This window comes from Bemisia tabaci, chromosome 5 (assembly GCF_918797505.1).
Source record: "Bemisia tabaci chromosome 5, PGI_BMITA_v3".
Classification (NCBI taxonomy): domain Eukaryota; kingdom Metazoa; phylum Arthropoda; class Insecta; order Hemiptera; family Aleyrodidae; genus Bemisia; species Bemisia tabaci.
Window position 1 is genome coordinate 29,653,626 of NC_092797.1, and position 20,277 is coordinate 29,673,902.

The following is a 20,277-nucleotide window of genomic DNA, read 5'->3' on the forward strand; positions in this document are numbered from 1 at the left end:
GAAACTAACTTGACAATTAATTTTTCATGGAAATTCTTCATTTGAGTAGCGCATGTTGAAGCCAATGTCGACCAATTTTCCGATGGCTCTGCTAATTTCCATAACATCGCTTCCACTTTTTCTTGCGTTGCGTCTGAAATGAAAAATATCTATTAAACAATATGAACTTCAAGACAGAAAATACATGATGAGAGCTGTAGATATTTACTGCAAGCCACTTTAATTCTAGCATTTAATTTCAATGCAAAAATGAACATGGCAGATTTTTGGATCATAATTTATGTCAACCAACTAACTTTAGGTTAGCTTAATCTTTTAACAGCATTATTCTCTGTGGATACTGACTTTAGGTTTTGATTAATTTCAAGGATAACAATTCATATTTGAATTATTCTTAAAGTTGATAATCCCGAACTTAGCTTTAGGAAAAACACTCCAGATTTGGTCGTGAGCATTTCATTTGAGAACACAAACAAATTGAATCCCAGAAGATTTTGCATAGACATTTTTCAGAGCTAGATTTTGAATGTAAAGAAAAAATTTGCATTATCTTTTCCAGTTCACAACAGTAAGTAAAGACAGGGAGCAGAAATGAAAGAAAGAAAAAAAAAAAAAAAAAAAAAAAAAAACCTTATACATATGTATGAAAAATTGTGGTGATAAACTTACATCTATTTGGATAAGGTAGAGGTTTCTCTACTTTCTTGATATCTTCAACCTCCACAGCTTTTTGGCAATGATCCTCTTTGTAGAATTTAAACATTGTCCACAAACAATTACGTTCGGATTTATAAGACTCCGATGAAGCTTCTGAATCTGATATTATTCGCTCTTTTAGATTTTCAAGCACAGAAGATGCCGAAACTTTGGGTCTTTCGGGAATTTTGTCTGTAGCTACAAAATCAGTCACGTTTTTAGAATATTCTGAGTTCAACCGATTGTTTTCTGAAATGAATACTGGTGGAATTTCAAAATTCGTTGAGGTTGCTTGGGTGATTTCATTGAGAGAGTCCAACTTATTACAGTAATTATTGCTTATACTATTATCAGTCTTAACATGAGATGGATTACTCTGATCCACTTGATTCGAATAATTCAAACCGACAGAACTTCCTTTTGAAACTTCTCCTGTTGAGGTAAGTTGTTCAAACTCGTGATTTTGTTCTCTACCTTGACAATTTTCGACGGACGTAGACCCAATACTTTTGGCTATTCGGGGGGAAGATCTACTTATTCTGACTTTCCCTTCATTTGGATTTGAAGTTTCAAAATCAGTTTTTGGACATGCATGTTCCAAGTTCATGAATTTGGTGTCTGAAATCAAACTACACGCATCCTTGTCATTCAATGTGCTGATGTTCTTAGTTTTACATGAAGATTTTGACTCGGGATGATCAATTTCTATGCTACTTTTTGACTTCATAATAGCATTACTTATTTGATCAACTTGATTACTGCTAGTTCCACAGACTGAGCTGTGTTTTGATATTTGCTCTTGAGAGATACTTTGCTGAACATTACTTCCTTTTTCCTGTTGATGATTATCCATGAAAGCAGACTCTACAATTTGGATGTTGCGGAGAGAAGGTTTCATTTCCTTCCTTCTTTCATTATTTTGATCCGTAATTTCAGAATTAGAGACCTCACTGGAATATTCTGTATTAGAGCACTCCATAATAGAAATTGTAGGGACTGCTGGTTTTACATTTGTTGTACTGGCTGCTATTACCTCCTTTTGAGTTTTCAACTTCGAGGAGTTATTCATTATACAATTATTTAACTTACTGCTAGCATTACTACTCAGATCAGCTTTACTCCTGCCATTTTTCTTAATTTTATGTTCTTTTGATACTTTTTCCAATGATACACAATTTTGAATGTCATTATTGTCTGAAACATCTTCACATTTGGCATCATTGGCAAGCTCAATAGTTTCAGTTTTACGAGGAGATGATCTGGTTTTCCTCCTTTTGTGCATCGGTTCTTCAGATATGTGTTTTTGGACTAGATTATTTGGTTTACTTCCCGGAGTTGATTGAAAGCTTTGTGATGAGCGTTTCAGTAACAGGTTACTGTTAGAGATACGATGCAGATTTCTCAACCTAGAAGCTAGCCGCTGTTTAACAGTTGTTCGGGAAGTTTTTGGTTTTTTCTCCACAGGTTTATTGCTTCTATTATCTAAATGAACATCAGTTGCTTCACATTTTTTGCTTTTGTTAACCAAATTTACTTCCAGAGCTTCATCAGCTTCAGACGTTTTCTTGGTCGGCCTAACAGGACTAGTTTTGTATGGTGGCTCTTTTAAAGGTAGGGGTGATAGTAATTTACGACAGATGAATTCCTCATGGACAAGGTTCAAGATATCATCTTCATCTGAAACAAAACAAGAAACTGGGTTGAAACAAAGCTAATGGTCAAATATAGAAAATAAGTGGCTCAGAATGTTCGAATACATCCATTCAGAGGTCAGTACTGGGTGGTAAATAAAATACACAAGTATGAATGTAGCCAATTGATACATGATATAATTTTATATCTCTTCAGTATTTAAGGTCCTCATGTTATTCGTGAAAAAAAGTCGAGTAATTTTGCCATTTGTCTTGAAACTTGATCGTTGCAAAGGCTAGCATGCAGGTTGGGATGACAGACTTCTGCTTTAAGCTCATTGTCAAAATCTTCTTCACATAACTTTTTTTTAACTGAACGAAGATACAGAGAATGCTAATGTGCACAGATTTTGGCTTGGTTGGGGCAAGAAAACTCATGAGGAAATTTTGTGATGAGAAGATACAAAAGTGAATACAAATTCATATTTTTCTCTTTTTTTGGAAAAAAAATGAGAGAGAAAAACAGAGAAGCATGCTTCGCTTGACTTAAATTTTGATGTTTTTTGTGAAGTGAGGGAATTTATGAAATTAAGATAGCAACTAATTTTTGCTTCAAAGAATTAACTAACTAACAGGACTTGCAAAAACGTTACATGGCCCTCACACCCCCTTCCCCTCCCATTTCACATTTTCTTTTCTGAAAGTTTTAGTTTCTACCATGTGAAAAATCATTATAGTAGAATCAAAACAAGGGCAAAGAAAAAAGAAAGAAAAAATCAGCTGAAAGAAATGACAATTGATCAAATTTCTCTAATTTCTGCTCTTATTTTTAAAATTAAATGGATTTTTTTTTTTAAAAAAAAAGAATCCGACTTTAAATTTTGCATTTTTGCCACAAAAAAACTGACCTTCTGAATTAGAAAATGTTTTGGTAGTTCCCACCAAATAACTTAAAGTTTACCTCAGTGTAAGACTAAGATGTTTGAGAAAATGCATTTTAGACTTGTCTGAGGAGACGTCAAGCTTTAAACATTGCTTTGAGTCAGCGTATTGGATTAGATAGTTTCGTAGCTACAGACCTTTTTCTGTCTTCTGATAACCATTAATAAACAGCAAAGTTTACCTGAATTTATATCATCCATGAGTTCATCTGCTTCCCGAATTTCTGTGCCAGCATCCACTTGTACAGAACTTGCCTCAACTAAATCTTCATTATTGATATCTAAATCCATGATGAGCATATCTTCACAGTCACTCATATCATCTGGACGTGGAGAAAACATATGTATCCGTTTCACATTGAAAGGTTTTTGTGTGGAATTTCTGGAACAATCACACGGAGAAAAGGTATATTTAAAATCAATATACTTGCTATTGTGTACTTTTTTCTTTTCATTTTCGGAAAGTATGTAAAAAATAAAAATACCTGCATTTTTCATGCAATCGAATTAAATCTGAAGAGAGGACTAACCCCGTACCCAAAAATTCAGTTCTGTATTAAACGGAAAAATAAGGCACCAACAGATTTTGTGACGTTACAAGAAGAACTGGGGGTCATGTATCTTTTCATCCGTGTATGTTAATTTACTTTCAGGTCACAATTTTAACGAGATGATATGTACTTTGACTGTGCTAGCATGAATGAATTTTAGATTATCTTCTATCTAGATTTTTATTTCAGACGCATTGCAACAATTAGTAGAAATACCTATTCTAACAAATGTAATTTAGCAAGAATGAAAAAAAAATTAAGTGAAAACCAACAAGTAACTAGGCTGGAAAACAAAAAGACCAGCATTATTTTCTTCCCAAGAGTAAGTGTCTTTAGAAATTATAAAGTTGAAACTAACTGAATATAATTTAAAAATTAAAGATATGCTTTCACTACTGAGCAAGCCAAATTCCATAAAAGCGGACACATTTTGCTCGTACAGGACAGACATCATCACTGAGTACTGACAAAATGCAACTGCTTTGATCATAAAATCTGACGTGCACGTAAATGGAAACGTGTTTCTTAATATTTTAACCAAGTTCTCGTGTGAGATCTTGCTATTTTATTTTATTTAAATGAAAATGATTATTGATGTGGGTGAGAAAATGTAAAATTGTAACTAATTATTTGTTGACTGCATTGTTTCGATTGTTCTAAAGATTGATTTTACTCTGAATACGTGTCTGTTGTGGTGGCTTCAAAGATGGCTACCAGACTGAAAAGCTTTAGAATATAATAAAGTTTTAAATATTATCATAAAACCCTTGGTTCAGTTTTAATACCATTTTAAATGATGTCGTTGTCTGACTTTGATGATTTAAAAATGCATAATGTTTAGCAACAACCCAACTCACTTTTTTGTCTGCGATGGAGTAGAGGCAGCAACGAGAGGACTGTCTCCAGTTATGGGTGACAGAGGTGGTGACATTTGTACAGTATAGTTGCGTAAGGGGGACACAGGTGGAGTAACAATATCAGGAGAGCCGATAAAACTCAATTCAGTGTCATCTGGTGGCGTAGGTGCGGCACTCATACCTTGCGCTCCAAAATGGATGTCTCCCAAGAATGGTCGGGGGAAGTCTGAACAAAAGGGAAACATGATATAGAGTTAGTGAATCGCCAATGTATTGTGTAAACGTCAAAATATTTCACGAAAGTGATGGAGTTTGAAATAAAGTCGAACTTCGGTAAATTAGAATTAATTGGGATCGAGGATTCATTCTGTCTTGGAAGAGTTTTCGAGTTAACCAGACTTATCATTAATCTGTGTTGCAATTTTGAATTTCCCATCCAAAATGTCATAACTGTATCTCTGTAACTCACGGTTGCTGCTACTGACATACAAAAAAAAACACAACACATCTCTTTCAATGTTGAGGCCTCCTCAAAGCATAAGAAATACATTGGCTGAAGAAACTCTTGAGGCAATGACTGTGAATAAGGCTCCGGAGTGCCACCTCATCATAGAGTGATGGCGAAGAGCAAAGTGAAGCGCATAAAAGATGCGTCACCTCTAAAACCTGTCAAATTGATGTTAAAATTCAGTCAGCCCCATTTCACATGCACAGGAAGCACAGAGTTATAACAAAAGAGCTCCTCTCAAAGTATAATTACATCAACAGTGCAACTTAGGCAGTTAGGCAATATTATTTCTTTAGCAAAATTAGAGGATGTTGGAGGTTAAAACTAATCTTGTCAAATATCTAACCATTCTTACAAGAGTTAGTAGCATCAATAACCCCATCAAAGACAGGCTCTGGTGACTTAGCTTGTTCCAAAGGTTCATCGGATGCTTCGTTTATGATGGCATTTCCATTTGAGCTTTCGCAAGTCTCTGTAATTTCTTCTTTTTCTGATTTCTCCAATTGGAGTTCAGATGTAAAATTCTCAACGGCTACTGGTGGAGGGTGAGCCTCCACTACGCTGTCTTTACAGTGCTGTTTTTCAAGATTCACTTGTTCAGATTCCGTTGACTTAGTTTCATCAGTGCTTTGGATTGGTGTTTCACTATTTTCACAACTGGATTCAGGTGTTATGACATTTCCTTCCTGCAATAAGATATACAAAATACAGAAATAAAAATTATTCACAAAAAAAAATTATAACAATTAGGCCATTGAAAACTTTTATGCCCTTTGCATACGTTGTAAGTTTGAAGTTGAAAGTGGGGATCATCGATGAGGATTTTTGCAACACATTTCACGATCATCGATGAGTCATGCACCGATGACCCCCACTTTCAGCAAAACACTTGCAACGTGTGCAAAGGGCAAAAGAGCCAGTCCATGTTTACTATCTGGAACAATAGCAAATTGAATCCTGCATTTCAACTTTGAAGATGGAAAAAGTCGTTCACTACCCTCATCGTCCCACTCATTATGAATGGAGTACATCAATGATTTTTCACATGGACTTACTTTCATGACCAAAAAACATCATCCACAAAAGATGAAATTACGTTCAATGGTGATTGCTGCATATAAGGACCTTCCCGACCAAACAGCGTATACCCAAGTCAACGTTGCTAAGATTGTACAACTGTTCCTTTTTTTAAGAGAATCCAAAAATACCCACTTTGTGCATTTCTCTGTCAATATAATCAGAATAGAAAGAAAATTTGAGGCAAATTTACAGCTCTCTGCCAACTAAGCAGTTGTACAATCTCAGCAACGTTGACATGGGTATATGCTGTTTGATCGGAAAGGTCCTAACATGTGTGAATTTTAAAAAACATTCCAAAGCATGAATTCACATCTGATGCCTTGTAATGGCAAATTAATTGAAACTGAAAAGTTTTTTGAGCAAAAAATACTTTACTTTCGCAGCTGACTCTTGTGGGCAAAGGTGGTTGCAATTTCAACCAATACTTCCGAATTTTAACCAATACTTTGAAAAAGTTTGAGACCTAGATGCTGCAGAGTTTAGGATAAATTGGCTTCCAGTAAAAATTTTCCGTATTCTAAAAAAAGAACTACATATAATAAAAGTCCTGAAGATTATTCTACCAATGATTGGATTAATTTCAAGTTCATAGCAGAAAATTTAATAGTTTATTTACAGCTCAGGTATGTGAGACTCAGTTATGAGGAAACACTGTTAACTTTCCATACCTTCAACATGGACTCATGACCAAAGTGTAAAATTTCTTCTATGTTTTTCTCAACTTCATGATCATTTCCAGTTTGATTTTCATCACTGTAAAAAACGATTTGAAAATAAATTAATACTTCATACAGATTATTCAAAATAATTACTAAAAGTATTTGTGTTGCCAAACATATCATTTGTTCAATTTAATGAATGCTCATTTAAATATTATGAAGCTTTCCTAGAGCAGCTTTATTTTTGACAGAGGGAGGCAACAATGAAAAATCAGTTTAAGTTGCTGAGCAGAAATTTGCAATCTGAAAGGATATTTAGGGTTGAACCAAAGATACAGTTAATTAAAACCTGGATGATGATATCACACGACGTCCAGGTCTAACTTCGACACTGGTTAAATTCTATTATTTTCAGATACGTGTTAAATTTTTCAAAATTTCTGCATGTTATTTTCAAGAGAGATTATTTTGAACAGTAAACAGAAGTGTAAAGAAGTATTGGAGGACTAATGATGATTACAAAAGACTAATTTAAGAATCACCTTTCTGGGGTAGAGACGCCTTCGGTTACGGCTCGGTTATTTTCAGCGGAGTCCGAATCACTGATGCTTGATACTTCTGGAGGATCAAACATTGATTTTGATTCTATCAACTCACTAACACTTTCTGGAGCTGGAAACAAAACAAAAAGAAATAAATATATAATGAATAAATAATACCGTTGAAGAACAGTTAATTTGGAACGGTTACAAGAGACATTTGAGCAAAAAAAATTGTAATAACTTAGGTACTAAAACTTGGAAGTATTGATAGAAAAAACCGGACATGTTGAGCTATATATACTTTGTGCTACAATTAAAAAAAGTTTTAGACCAATGGCCGATGCATCAACGATTCTGAAAAAAAGGTTTTAAAAGATATTGAAAAAATACTAAGACAGTCTTGACAGGCGTGCAAAAATAATCTACACTATTTCCACCAAGGTTGTTCATTGATCCAAATATATATAAGCAACTTGTGCTTAATTAAAGGGTGGGGGGGGGGGAGGGTTAATTTCATTTTTTTAAATCTTACTGCATTAGAATTTCTCTTAAATCAATCAAGACATTAGCCCATAAAATATATTTGCTCATGAACATTTAAAGAAATTAGTGTCTTTAATTTCTTTATTTCAGAATTGAATTATCTGCATTTATTTCTAATTGAAAGCGGAATTTTTGAAAATGGGTCAAAATTGTTAACTTTTAGGGGATAAAATTGGACAACTGTAGAGGATGAGACTTAAGGGTGAAAATATCCTTTATTAGTGAAAACGACTAAAGCTCAGTCCAGCATTTTTTTTCAATTTTTACTTATAAAGTGCTGTACTGTTAGAAGGACTTTGCATTCTCTTTCTGAAGTCAAGTTGATAAAGAGTGAGTTCATGAAAAGAAAAAAAATGAGAAAACTATGTAGAACAGGCTGAAAGATCCTTACTTGTTGACAGATTGACAGGAACTTCTAATGGTGGCAATTTTTCAGATTTGTCTGTTGAGGGACTTACTGGCTCATCTTTTTCTTGCGTATCTTTTTTGGTTGTTACCTTCCGGCATTTTCTTACTTTTCTATGAACAGCAATTTTGGTTTTCAATCTGGAACAAAAATTGATATTATTACTCAACAAAAACAGCAACTGTCTCGGATGCATTGACAGGTTAAAATAACATGGAAGTGATTTCTTCCGTAATTGTATTTAAACAGACAGTATTAGTAACATCAGGTAATGATTTTGCTCAGTTTCTCAAGGTTTTTTTCACTCAAAATGTTGACAAAAGAGCAGAAGTGATAAAGGCTGAAATAGTCCTGTTTAATATTTGGTCATTATTATTACAATAAACATGTTACGGAGTGAGTGCTTCTTGGAGAGAGGCTGTGACTGATTCACTAGGCTTCGAGGGCCGATCTTCAGGCACCACAGATCGTGAGCCACTGTTGTGAATCAAATTCTGTTTCCAACCTTGACTCTTACATTCCGACATGTTTTGATGTTACAGGACTTTTATTTTTATCCATGGAATGCATGGAACGCAATGGATTGGGCTATCTGTGCATCCCAAGCGGTTCTGCTTGAGGTGAGGATTGCTAGGAACCCAACTCAGAAGAGTGATGCTAGCGTTCCACTGGAATGCGGGCTGGACTGCAGCAATGAACCAGGATAAAAACGTATTCGAGGGCTGATGAACAATACCGCCTAAATGACAATTGAAGCAAAAATGTGTTGGCGACTTTGCCGTATTCTTAAGTCTAAAATACGCAAGTCAAAGTTTTTCCCGATTTTGCATAGAAGCGCAGTTGTGACACTGTAATGTATAAAAAAATGGCAAATCTAATTTTAAAATTACAAAAATAGTGAAGTTTCTGATCAACCTGAAAAATGATCAGTTCGCTGCTAGGCGGAATTGTTCCTTAGCCATTGTAATACAGGTCATTGCAATTTCACTGTGGTTTGAATAAAATAACAAGCCCTTATATCAGATAATAACATTTAAATAGATATATAGATTGAACAGCCGGGAGACAAAACCCAACACACAGAAACTCTCAAGTGTTCATTGTGACAAGGTGTCTATAAGAACTGGCTGGCAAAAAATCAGGTCTTTCTCGGCTCTTTTGCAGTACTTTTATAAAAAAAAAAAAAAAAAACCAGTACTTTTAAGTGCTAACGTGACAAAAATGGTATAAGTAGTCACAAAGGCTAAAGCTCATTGGTGGCCTGAGGATTAACTGGCAGTACAATCGCAATCTAAAGGATGCTGCACTATGAATCAATACACGAGGAATTACACACTTTCCAGGCTGTCATAAGAACACGCATGGCATGAAGCAAACATTTCCAGGTCTTTCTGCAGAATCTCCATACTTTTCCAGTGCTTCCAGGCCACTCTCAAAAAAATAGTACCGTTAGACACCTTATGTGACCTGATAACATTCGAAAATTGAATAAAAGGAAAACCGGTGCTAGTGACTCACTTGTTATTTGAATCATCTGTTTCGCAACTGGATTCACTGAGAGTTCGGCTACTGCTGGGTGGGCGCATCAGAGCAAAGCTGACTTCTGTACAGGATGAAGGATGCGCCAGGGTACTAGGGTCTGAACTATTGACAGGATTCAGCATCATCTTCTCAGATTGAATCTGGTCCGTTTCACAACTGGATTCACTGAGTGTTCTACTTTTGCTGAATGGGTGTGTTGGAGCTGGAGTGACTTCTGTGGGTAATACAGGATGCTTCAGGACTTCATTGCTAGAAGTTGAACTATTGGTGGCATTTGACAATAACTTCTCAGAAGAATCCATTAAGTCAGAGGAGTCACTTAAGGTACTAGAATGAGTGGTAGGACATATTTCTTCACTTGATTTTACCCTCGTCTCAAGCGTTCTCACCAAATTTACATCAAGAGACGATGAATTTGGAGACTCAAAACTCTTGGGCGCAGTTGAGACATCATTTTCAAGGGAAATGTCATCATCATTTTCTGAATCACTTGAATTTATGATGTCAGATGAATCACAGCAGTCTGACATTCTACTGGTGCCTGAAAAAGAAGAATAAAACTTAACATACAGTAACATTACAAGAAAAACGAAAGAAGGGAAATGACATGCTGTTAAAGAAAATTGGCGCATGGGTCAACCAAACAATGGGTCACTAAACTATGAACGCCTTTTGACTTGCAAGTGCATTTTTCCAAAGGTAAATGACACATAGAGCACAATGCGCACGTTAAAAACGTGAAATAGAAACTCCAAAACCAAGAGATATGCAGTTCAATAAACGTAACTTTCCCGCCAATTTATAATGCCTCGATTTCGTGCCGAACAGAACGATGTCATCTGGCATCAATCAGAACCGAGGACGGGTTTCTATGACTTCCTTCAAACGTCTTTCTTTTTCTTGTGCATGAAAACAATTGTAAAGTCGAAACTTTATCTTCGGAATCAAAGAATCGGATCTCATGAATGAAATCTGTATAGTAAACAAGCACAATTTCACATTGAAATATGTTTTATGTAAAAAGAATCAATGGAAAATGAGAGGAGATAGCCGCCATTTGACTGCCGTAGTACATCACGTCATATCATTTTTTGCCATTCTGGCGCGTTTGAAATTCCTTTGAGTCGCTGGACTTTTTTAAAGCAAGCTTATCTGAGATTTTGGCTCCAAAAATACGCGATACATCAACATGTTATCAACTCACCTGGTGCTTTCAGAATATTATATAAAAAACACAAGGTTAAGTGACCGGCAAACTTGGGCCTTGTTTAAATTATTCTTCACGAGAGGGAGAAAAAGGATTTCAAAAACATACAAAAGGGGAGATTATATCATAGAGTTAGGCTGAATAGTTATTGTGGTAATTTTAAAACTTACTTGTAAGCAATAGACATACAGAACTTCTCTCAACATCTCTTGGTTTGTCTACAGCAACTACATTAGATTCCTTGGTAGACCTAGAGAAATGATAAGATTGTATGAGTTCACTTTAATAATAACAAAGATGTATGCTAAAACACTAATCACAAAAAAAAAGAAAAGAAAAGAAAAAAAATCTGCAAGGACTAGTTTTACTTGAAATGGGATGAACTAGCCAATGGAACAATGTAACAAGTATATGTGTGATACAGTAGATTAGAGGCAGGTAATATTAAAACAGATGAGCCAAAAGATAATTTTCCAAGAGACATGTACAGAGACAGGCAACCAATTTTTAGTTCAACAGAGCAGTTTACTCAATATTTCTGACACACTTTAAATACACCCAAGATCAGTGAGGTGGGCAGAAACTAAGTTGTTTATCAGTAATTAGTATTCTATTTTTGCCCCAAATTTTTTCTACACCATAAAAAGGGAAATGAGAGTAAATAATAGGGAAAAGAGTAAACAAAGATTGGGTTTTTCATAACTTTGTGGAGAAAAATGCTATGTACAGACAAAGGTGGATTCCATTTGATCAGTTCCAGGGAAGTGTCCATCCTATATGTCATAGTTCGGTCTGAAGAAAAAAATGTTGCAATTTTGAAAGCACTGAGAAGAGAACGAAAGAAACATGACCTTAATTGAAAGATACCTGATGAGTTGCTCTTAAAATGTTAATAATTAAATTCAAACTATTCCTACCTTGGGTCACTCACTACCTTCAATTTAAAGTTACCTACATCAAAAAATGTACAGTTTTCAGCACAGTTTATGTAAGAAGACTGGAGATCAAAATAAAGACAACAAACAAGAGATATGATGAAATTTTAACTTACATTGTGGGTGAGTCTGAAGGTTCCTGACACAAAGCCACAGAATTATGTATGACTGATGAATCTGAATCTGAGACATACAGGTCATCGAAAATCGTTTCATACTCAGGGTAAACTTTCGATTTGGAAGTTTCTGAAAATATTGAGAGGAAAAATAAAAATATCAGCTGGCTGGTGAAATTCAGAATTTGAATTTGAAGAGGAGGAGGACAAGTAGGTTTAAGGTTTTGCACTCAAAGAGTACAGGGGTGTTCCTTCAAAGAGGAAATGGAAAATTCGTTTTAGTTCTTGAGACAATACAGCCACTGCTAATATAAAGTAAGCAATTATCATACTATCAAGACGGATCTATTAGTTAATCATTTTATGATTCTCTAGATTAAAAGTCTGTGTAATCTTTTACTGTCATTCATTCATTAAATAATTTTGTAATTAACCGTTCCATGAGCAAAACAAACAAAGTCGAAAAAAAGGACAACATGCTTCTTTCACAGATACTGTGAACAGATTGGAAAAAATGAAATATGTAACCATTGTAGGATTGACTGCGAGGTTTGATCAGTCTTGTTTAATACTGTTCTAAATTTTTAGTCTTATTTCACAAATTTGTTCAAAGGTTCTCTTCTGCAATCTTATTTTCAGGCTAAGTAATCTGTGTACCTTTTTTCACTGGTAACTAGAGGGGGCTATTGATTTAAAATAGTTATATACATAACTTACTTTTGGCAACTTCTGATGATAACTTTGTGCCAATGACTTTGTTTTCCACTTTTTCTGGAGAAGTGCTGTTCTTGGTTGTGACTCTAGACTTTCTGGGTCGTAGATTTCGTTGAACTGGGGGTGGTGAGGATACTTTCCTTGTTGATAACGTTTTTTCCTTCATTTGTTTAGAAGGGCTTGGATTAGGTAGTTTAAATGGTAACTTAATTTCAGGGCTTGGCTGCAAAAAAGAAATGGATTATAAGTATTCAAACACAAAACGGAACAGGTTACGTGAATCATAGATGGGGATGAATTTTCGAAACTGAGGGAATTCTGAAATTCTTTCAGGAACTTTTACTTCAGAGGGTTGCAAGAGAATTAAATTTACAAATATCCCTATAGCATTGGAATTGAGAAAAGGGCATGGAAGTTAGAAGTTCCCCTAAAAATTCCTAGCCAAAGTAAACAGGTGAGAGGGTTTCCCTATATGATAAGAAAATTAGACATCTGAACGTACTTCTGTCAAGCGGAACTATGAGCATTAAGACATGAGCCCTGAGATCCATAAGACTATATGCATAATTGGGCTCAAGTCATGATGCACATAGTTACCTTCAGCAGAAATACGTTCATTTGAGTTAATTGGTAGGGGTAGAAGACATTGAGTAGAAAAACTCTTTTCATCTTTTTACTCTCTTCTATCTTCTTCATTTTTTCCAGCTGTTTGTCTATTGAATGTGGATGAATAATATTTTTTTTATACCAGACACTTTAGTCTCCAGATGCTACGTTAAAGAACATTAGACTCTCCTGACTTGATTTACATTAAAATAAAACTTGAAAACCTTAAACTCACAGAACAGCCAGCACTTAGTACAATTTTATAGTTTTGAGGATTCGAGAGAAAATTATTCATTTATTTTAATACCTCAGGTGAAATTGCGGATGTGATGAAAGGTGTAGTGAATTTGCTTTTGGGTGAATCAGTTTTTGTTGGTGACAGTTCTGGACTTGCAATACTAAAATCACAATTTAAATCCATATCCGCCTCAAAATTCACATCTTCTGCACATAGAGAGCCTGTTAACAAATATGTGTTAGTATAATAAAACGAAGATTTTGAGAGGAATATCTGATAAAAATGCATCTAGGAATTTGCCCTGAGTAACTAATGATAAGTCATAAACTTTAATAATTTAAATTTCATTGTCAATTCTTATCGATAATGTTGAAAATTTTAAAGACAAAAGTCCTAATTTGAAGACCAGGTTAAAAGCGAAAACAGCAACGGAACTGTGCTGGCGTTTTCTGACAAGGATTGAGGGCAAAACTGTTGCCATGGGCAGATACAATCTAGTTTGAAACTGCACTACCCAACTTGAAATTTTTCACTGATCAACAACCCTGCGTCGTCGCCCTGTGTTCTTTCATTATAGATTCCTCTGTCATATTGACTGCGACATAGATGTTTCACACTTTAAATCCCTTTGATGGCCATCTTAATTTTGGGCACTTTTTAACAAACGTTTCCAATCAGTTGCCAACATAGAGAAAACAAAATTGAAAAATTAGGGATGTAATTGTGGGCCTAGATCACCTTGTACCTTCAATTCATGTCATAAAAAAGAAAGAAAGAAGCCTGTAATATCTTACTATGCAATAGCTTTTCTTAAAAAGAAGCTTGGCTGAAAAACTTTACTCTGGCATTTAACTCAAGATTTTTAGAACAGATCAGAAAAATCCCATTCATCATCTAATGATTAAATTGATGCAGGGCCCTCTTGGAGAAATTCTAATAGTGAGAATACAAACATGCAAAAATTATATTTTAAGGGACCATTCATAAAATATAAATGTAATGCTGAATTTTGGATTATTTGAACCCCCCTTCATAATACTTTGGAGATTCAGTATCGTTGAAAATGTAGAAAAAAAATGGCGCACCACTCTCCTCTCTCTTCAGCGTTACATACTGTTTGAACAGCCCTATTTAAGTTTTCTTGGCATCTTGAAGCAAAAATGCCCAAGTTTTTCCACACTATAAGGCAAATAGAAAAGAAAAACTATTTGAGAAATGCTTTTAAAGCTTTCAACTTTATACAGGACCCAGGATCTTTCAATTTCTGTACTTCTCTTAGAATAGAACATATACATTATAAGTTCTGCAAAACTAACCATCACAGGAGTTGGATTTTTCATTACAATCTAATGGTAGATTTGGCTCTGGCAGTGACTCCTCCTCTTTAACAGATGAGATCTTTTTCCTTCTGGTTTTTTTCATTTTTTTGATCGCTTGATTTTTTCCAAGTGTTGGTGGCTGGAAAAAATGATAAAAAGTTCACATTGAAGAAGCACACAGACTGAAATTTCATTTCTTTCTTGACTTAAGAATAGACTTAACTTGAATTTAAATAATATTAAACCTTAAAGGAACATGAGAATTTATACATTTAAAAAAGTCCGTCCTTCCACAAGCATTTGTTTGGTTCTTTCATTTTAGTTGGCAGAATATGGGGTAGATTTCTCTTGATGGAGCCCTTCCATTTGAAAAACTCCGTCCAGAGCTGTCAATAAGTTAAGTACAAAACTGTAGACTTGAAATTTGTTCATGCTTATCCACCCCTATGGTTGATTGCCATTTTGAAATGTCCAAGACCTCCAAATTTGCTTTAAAAACCTTGTCCAAATCTCCAAACTTGCTTTAAAAGTATGTTTAGATACTCAGATTAGCTTTTGAGAGAAAGTGCACAAAAGTTTTGGATCAAGCACTGAGAGCAAGGGCAAAGAAAGGTCTTCCATACAAAAATTAGTTGTAATCTCAGCGTAAAAATATCCTCAATCTGAAAAAAGATCCACAGTATGTGTTTAACCAAGAATTAGATATTTCAGCCAGTTTCCTAATTTTTTTATTTTTCACCGAAAAAATTTAAAACTAAAAAACTAGCTGCCTTCATCAAAGAAATTCCACACGCCAGGCTCAAGCTGGCTATGACGCTCAAGCATTATCTGCATCACTAGTTGAGAAGAAAAAGGTAGAACAGGATACTTATAGATTTCGCAATTATTTTTGTTTTGAATATTACACTTGGAATTCCATGGGATAATTTGTTACACATTACTATGCTTGACATCTCATCAATCATTTACTTGCAGCAGCATGACAAAGGAGATGCCCTGCTCCTATGCCTATGCCTACTCCTGGATTTTAAAGTGACTATGCAGCTCTATGGAAACAGATTTAGAGGGTGACTTTCCGTACTCATAAAACTTAACGTAACAAAAAAGGTATTACATGAAGTTACATTTAAATAATTGAAGCAGCAGGGTAACTTACACCTAATGCAGAGGAGTTGGAGGTTACTGATTTCTTTTCACAGCTGGAGGGTTTCTTACTAGGACTGGAGATTGGAACCGTAGGCATGGCCTCATCCGGTTTTTTAATATTCCAGGCACTTATGACTTCACACAAATCCAGCTCTTCATCCGAAGTGGCATCATTGTCACTCGATTCAGCATACCCAATCCTGAAATAAAGAGACCACACAGTTGGAGAATTAAAATTGATAGGCGTTGTTTCAGTGATTCCATGAGAGTCATTTTTTAGAATCATGTTGCACAAGTTTCGGTTGGAGACTTTTTTCATTGGCAACACTGATCAAACATGGCCCCATCCCAGTTTGCAAATTAATATCAAAACTGAGAACAAGTGCATATTAGAGAACAACAAGTTTTCTTAATTTCAAAATCTGATCAGGGGTTTCTATCCAAAACTGAGGAAAGAAAGGATTGGACATGTGTTGCATCAGCCTAAGATGCATCAATCAAAAGTTGGCCCATAGTGTTCTTTTCCAACGAGACTTTCGTCCGATATTTTTCCCCTCAGTTCTGATTGGTATTTGTGGAGACAGTAGCAAAATTTTGAAGACAGGAAGAGAAAGTATATTAAAAACCGAGATCACTTTTCAAAACTCATTACATGTCAATAGACCGTCAATTATTGGTAATTGAATTCTATCCAAACAGGGTTTTTTTTTACAATTTTTCTTCCCCTTTCTGACTGAAAGAAGACTTCAAGAAAAGCTTAATTAAAATGGCTCTGTGTCTTGAAAGGCTACTGATGAGCTGTAAGAAATACATTTTTCTAAACATTTCCTTTTTGTTTGATGTGATCACTGGTTTGATAGCTGTGTGTATTTGAATATTAATAATCTCATTGAACTTAAACAAAAGAAAACCCACCTTTCAAAGGAAACCTGTATTTTTAGTGTTTGTATCTTATAACGGATAGCATTTGAAAGATGAACAAACCTTGAAAGGGTAAAACATGACAGCTAAATTTTTTAATTTATTGTGTCATTTGAACTCTTGACTAACATACTGAAAGTTGAAGATTTTTTTTTTGGGGGGGGGGGGGGGGGGGGCATTTCTTACCGTTTAGAGTTATTGCGTAATGTTCTAGGCTCATGTTCTGATAGATCTGACTTAGATTCTGGCTGAGGATTAGAGTCCTTATTTGGAAAATCATCGGAGGAACCTTCATTTGTTTTCGTTGATTCTGGAAAGATAAACACATTTATCATGGAATCGAGTCAATATTATATACTCTACATCAGAGGGAGATCATCAGCAGAATATCACAAAAAAGCGGGCTGGCTACAGCAATGGGAGATTATAAGTAGAATAACAGAAAAAATGGGCTGATAAGAGCAATAATTCATCATTAAGTCTGTGAAATTTTGAGTTATCGTGAACCAAGCTCACACCAAAGAAACAAAAGGAGTTTTCTGTTTGCACGAGTCAGGGCTTATTGATCAAAGAAGAATGATTAAAAATGCAATTTATCGACTAAAGATTTTGCTGTGTTATACCTATGCTAAGGCACTGACTTTCTAGGGGATTAGGTGGAAGATGAAAATCTTGGAATTCTTTGATCCATTAACAGGTTGGATTAATTTTCCAGAATTTCAATTAGTCTCCTTATTTTGAAAAACCTCCCATCTTCTCAAGTTTGTTTTAAGTTGAAAAAGATGACTAATCATAGACAAATCATCCACAATTTTGTGGATATCAAGATATTTTTACACTAATTTGAGCCAGCATTCTCATTTTTACATTTCCCAAGCATATGCATGTAGTTGACAGGTTCCTACACCCCTGCAAACTAGTAAGTCAATGGATAGTAGCACATATATATAAGGAGCTTACTTGTTTTCACGCTTTTCCTGCGTCCCTTCAATCTTTTCAACTGAGATAAGCTTTTTTCAACCAGATCCAACTTCTGCGACTTTTCTGCCAACTCTTTTTGAGTGTCCTTGTAAAGGAGATACATCTGATCTTTCGCATGCTGCCATGCTGTACACATTTGATTCGCGTTTTCGCACTGCCTCTTCAAGTCTTGTAGTTGTTTTGAATACTCCATATTTTGCTGTTAACAATCAGAATTTGAAAACATTAACAATAAGGCCAATGTGTCAATTTAGAAAATTTATTTATTGAATCACTTTTATGTACTAGTATGATTCATACAACATAGTGACTCATTCAGTTCACGGTGACTTACTTAATTTGTTTTCTTCATCTTAGCAAAACATTAAAACATTTATTTAAAAATTCATGGCTAGAAAAACAAAAAAAGTCAATTTTTTCAAATATGTGCCAAGGTTCAACGAGCCTTAAGAAGATTTAGAGTAAGATATTGGCAGATAACTACCTGGGCAAGAGGTCTGCAAATTTCCAGCAGCTTTTCTCTGGACTTCCTTAGATGATCATTGTCCGTTAGAATCTGTTGTATGAAATCATTCCCATATCTTTTGATTTCCAAATTGAAAGCTTTCTCATGAATTTTGCGGTACTTTTCACTGGAAGGAAAGAGGAGTAAGTTAATACATGAAGAAATACTTGAAAAAGTACGTACCTTTAAGGTACCTACTGACTTAGAAAAGTTGTGTTGATTTAAAACAACAATGAGCTAACTTACTGTATGATTATTTCTTATAGTTGTATCTGACAGTCAGTTATTCATGGATATCCTATACACAGATTTTCAGTACTATTTATCAAACTATGTGCTTTTGTTTGACACTCTTTGATTCATGCTTTTTGCTTTTACTTTAGATTTTTATCCACATTCCACATTGTTGTGCGTAATCATGAGATGTCACAAATATATACATATATTTTTTTCCTGTTTTCAGTTATTTTTAATTTCATTTGGCTCTCTGAAATTCGATCTAAAAAAAGGCCATATTAGTAGATTTAGCAACAGTTCACAAATGATCAAGTACATTAAAATTCGGTGATAAATATAATAGCGTAACACTTACTCAGAGGTGGTGAGGAATGAAGCATACTGTTCAATTATTTGCATATTCTTGTGTTCTACAGTCTGAAAAAAGAAAAAAAAAACAGGGCAGGTTTGAAAAGACTTTCGTTGATGAACTTAACAAACACAATATATTTGCCAGGCACGAAAGAGTGCCCTGTTGGCTTTCAGTATTTGGCTATCAAGAGGGTTCTATTGTGAAGTCCAATAACTGTCAAGAATCTGTAAATCTGATGAAAAGAGACGATTGTCAGTAGAGGACTTTTTTTTATCTGCGGAACGCGATGGATTGGGATATCTATGATTTGAACCAGTTCTGCTTGAGGCTAGATTGCACGTACCTACAATTCTACTGGAGCACATGGATCGGGCTGGACCGAAGCGGTGGACTGGAATAAAAAAGCAGCGCGGTTCATACCAATCCTTTGTAGTTTGGATGAAAAAAAAAAGCCCTGATGTATATTAGTTCTAAAACTACAAACCAAAGATAGAAATAAATCAGTATAATGCGTAGGCTTATAGCTCAAGTAGTTTGGAGGCAGCCAGCTGAACAAACAAATAAGGAAGCCTAATGCCACAGATGCCCAGTGAAAACATTGAAAATGTAAGAACAAGCGCTTCCGACAAAGGATGTTGATGATTCCCACGTTTATTCCTTTTTTTAAAAACACTTGTACAATCATCGGGAAATATAATCAGGCATCAATGATACAAAAGTCTGACTCACCTTTGTCCTATTACAAGTATCTGATTCACCTTGGATTCCTATCCTAATCCTAAGATTCTTTTAACTTTGTAATTGAAATTTTCATTTTTCAAAATGCCACTAGAGATTAATGTCTTGGTAGACTTTGTTGCAAAGCTGTCAGTGTATTAAATATCGACGGTGTAAGTCGGCAATCACATAACTCATTTGCGGTGTCTGAAAATCTCCGCCTCTGTGTTATTTTTTTAAAAGAAATCAAATTGACATCATTCCATGAAGCTTAAGCAGAATTTTCTTCGAACAGAGAAGAAAAATCACGGCAGTTTGAAAGAATTG

General features: G+C 35.0%; 1 protein-coding gene across 2 annotated transcripts in view; it reads right to left on the bottom strand.

The window, feature by feature from the left end:
• Nucleotides 1–20,277, bottom strand: part of LOC109037390 (uncharacterized) — a 31,274-nt gene that overhangs the window by 9,912 nt on the left and 1,085 nt on the right. Inside the window, exons 2-20 of one of the 2 annotated variants that reach the window (XM_072300522.1) lie at nt 19,237–19,298; nt 18,624–18,771; nt 18,119–18,338; nt 17,345–17,468; nt 16,248–16,437; nt 15,089–15,230; nt 13,842–13,993; nt 12,932–13,151; nt 12,215–12,344; nt 11,334–11,413; nt 9,933–10,497; nt 8,400–8,554; nt 7,466–7,595; nt 6,933–7,017; nt 5,540–5,870; nt 4,677–4,902; nt 3,451–3,650; nt 670–2,373; nt 10–133 (exon numbers count right to left, since the gene is read on the bottom strand). In XM_072300522.1, the coding sequence (XP_072156623.1) occupies nt 10–133; nt 670–2,373; nt 3,451–3,650; nt 4,677–4,902; nt 5,540–5,870; nt 6,933–7,017; nt 7,466–7,595; nt 8,400–8,554; nt 9,933–10,497; nt 11,334–11,413; nt 12,215–12,344; nt 12,932–13,151; nt 13,842–13,993; nt 15,089–15,230; nt 16,248–16,437; nt 17,345–17,468; nt 18,119–18,338; nt 18,624–18,771; nt 19,237–19,298 (4,988 nt within the window). Of the gene's footprint in view, nt 1–9; nt 134–669; nt 2,374–3,450; nt 3,651–4,676; nt 4,903–5,530; nt 5,871–6,932; nt 7,018–7,465; nt 7,596–8,399; nt 8,555–9,932; nt 10,498–11,333; nt 11,414–12,214; nt 12,345–12,931; nt 13,152–13,841; nt 13,994–15,088; nt 15,231–16,247; nt 16,438–17,344; nt 17,469–18,118; nt 18,339–18,623; nt 18,772–19,236; nt 19,299–20,277 lie in introns of both variants that reach the window. The other variant, XM_019052021.2, reaches the window with a different exon arrangement.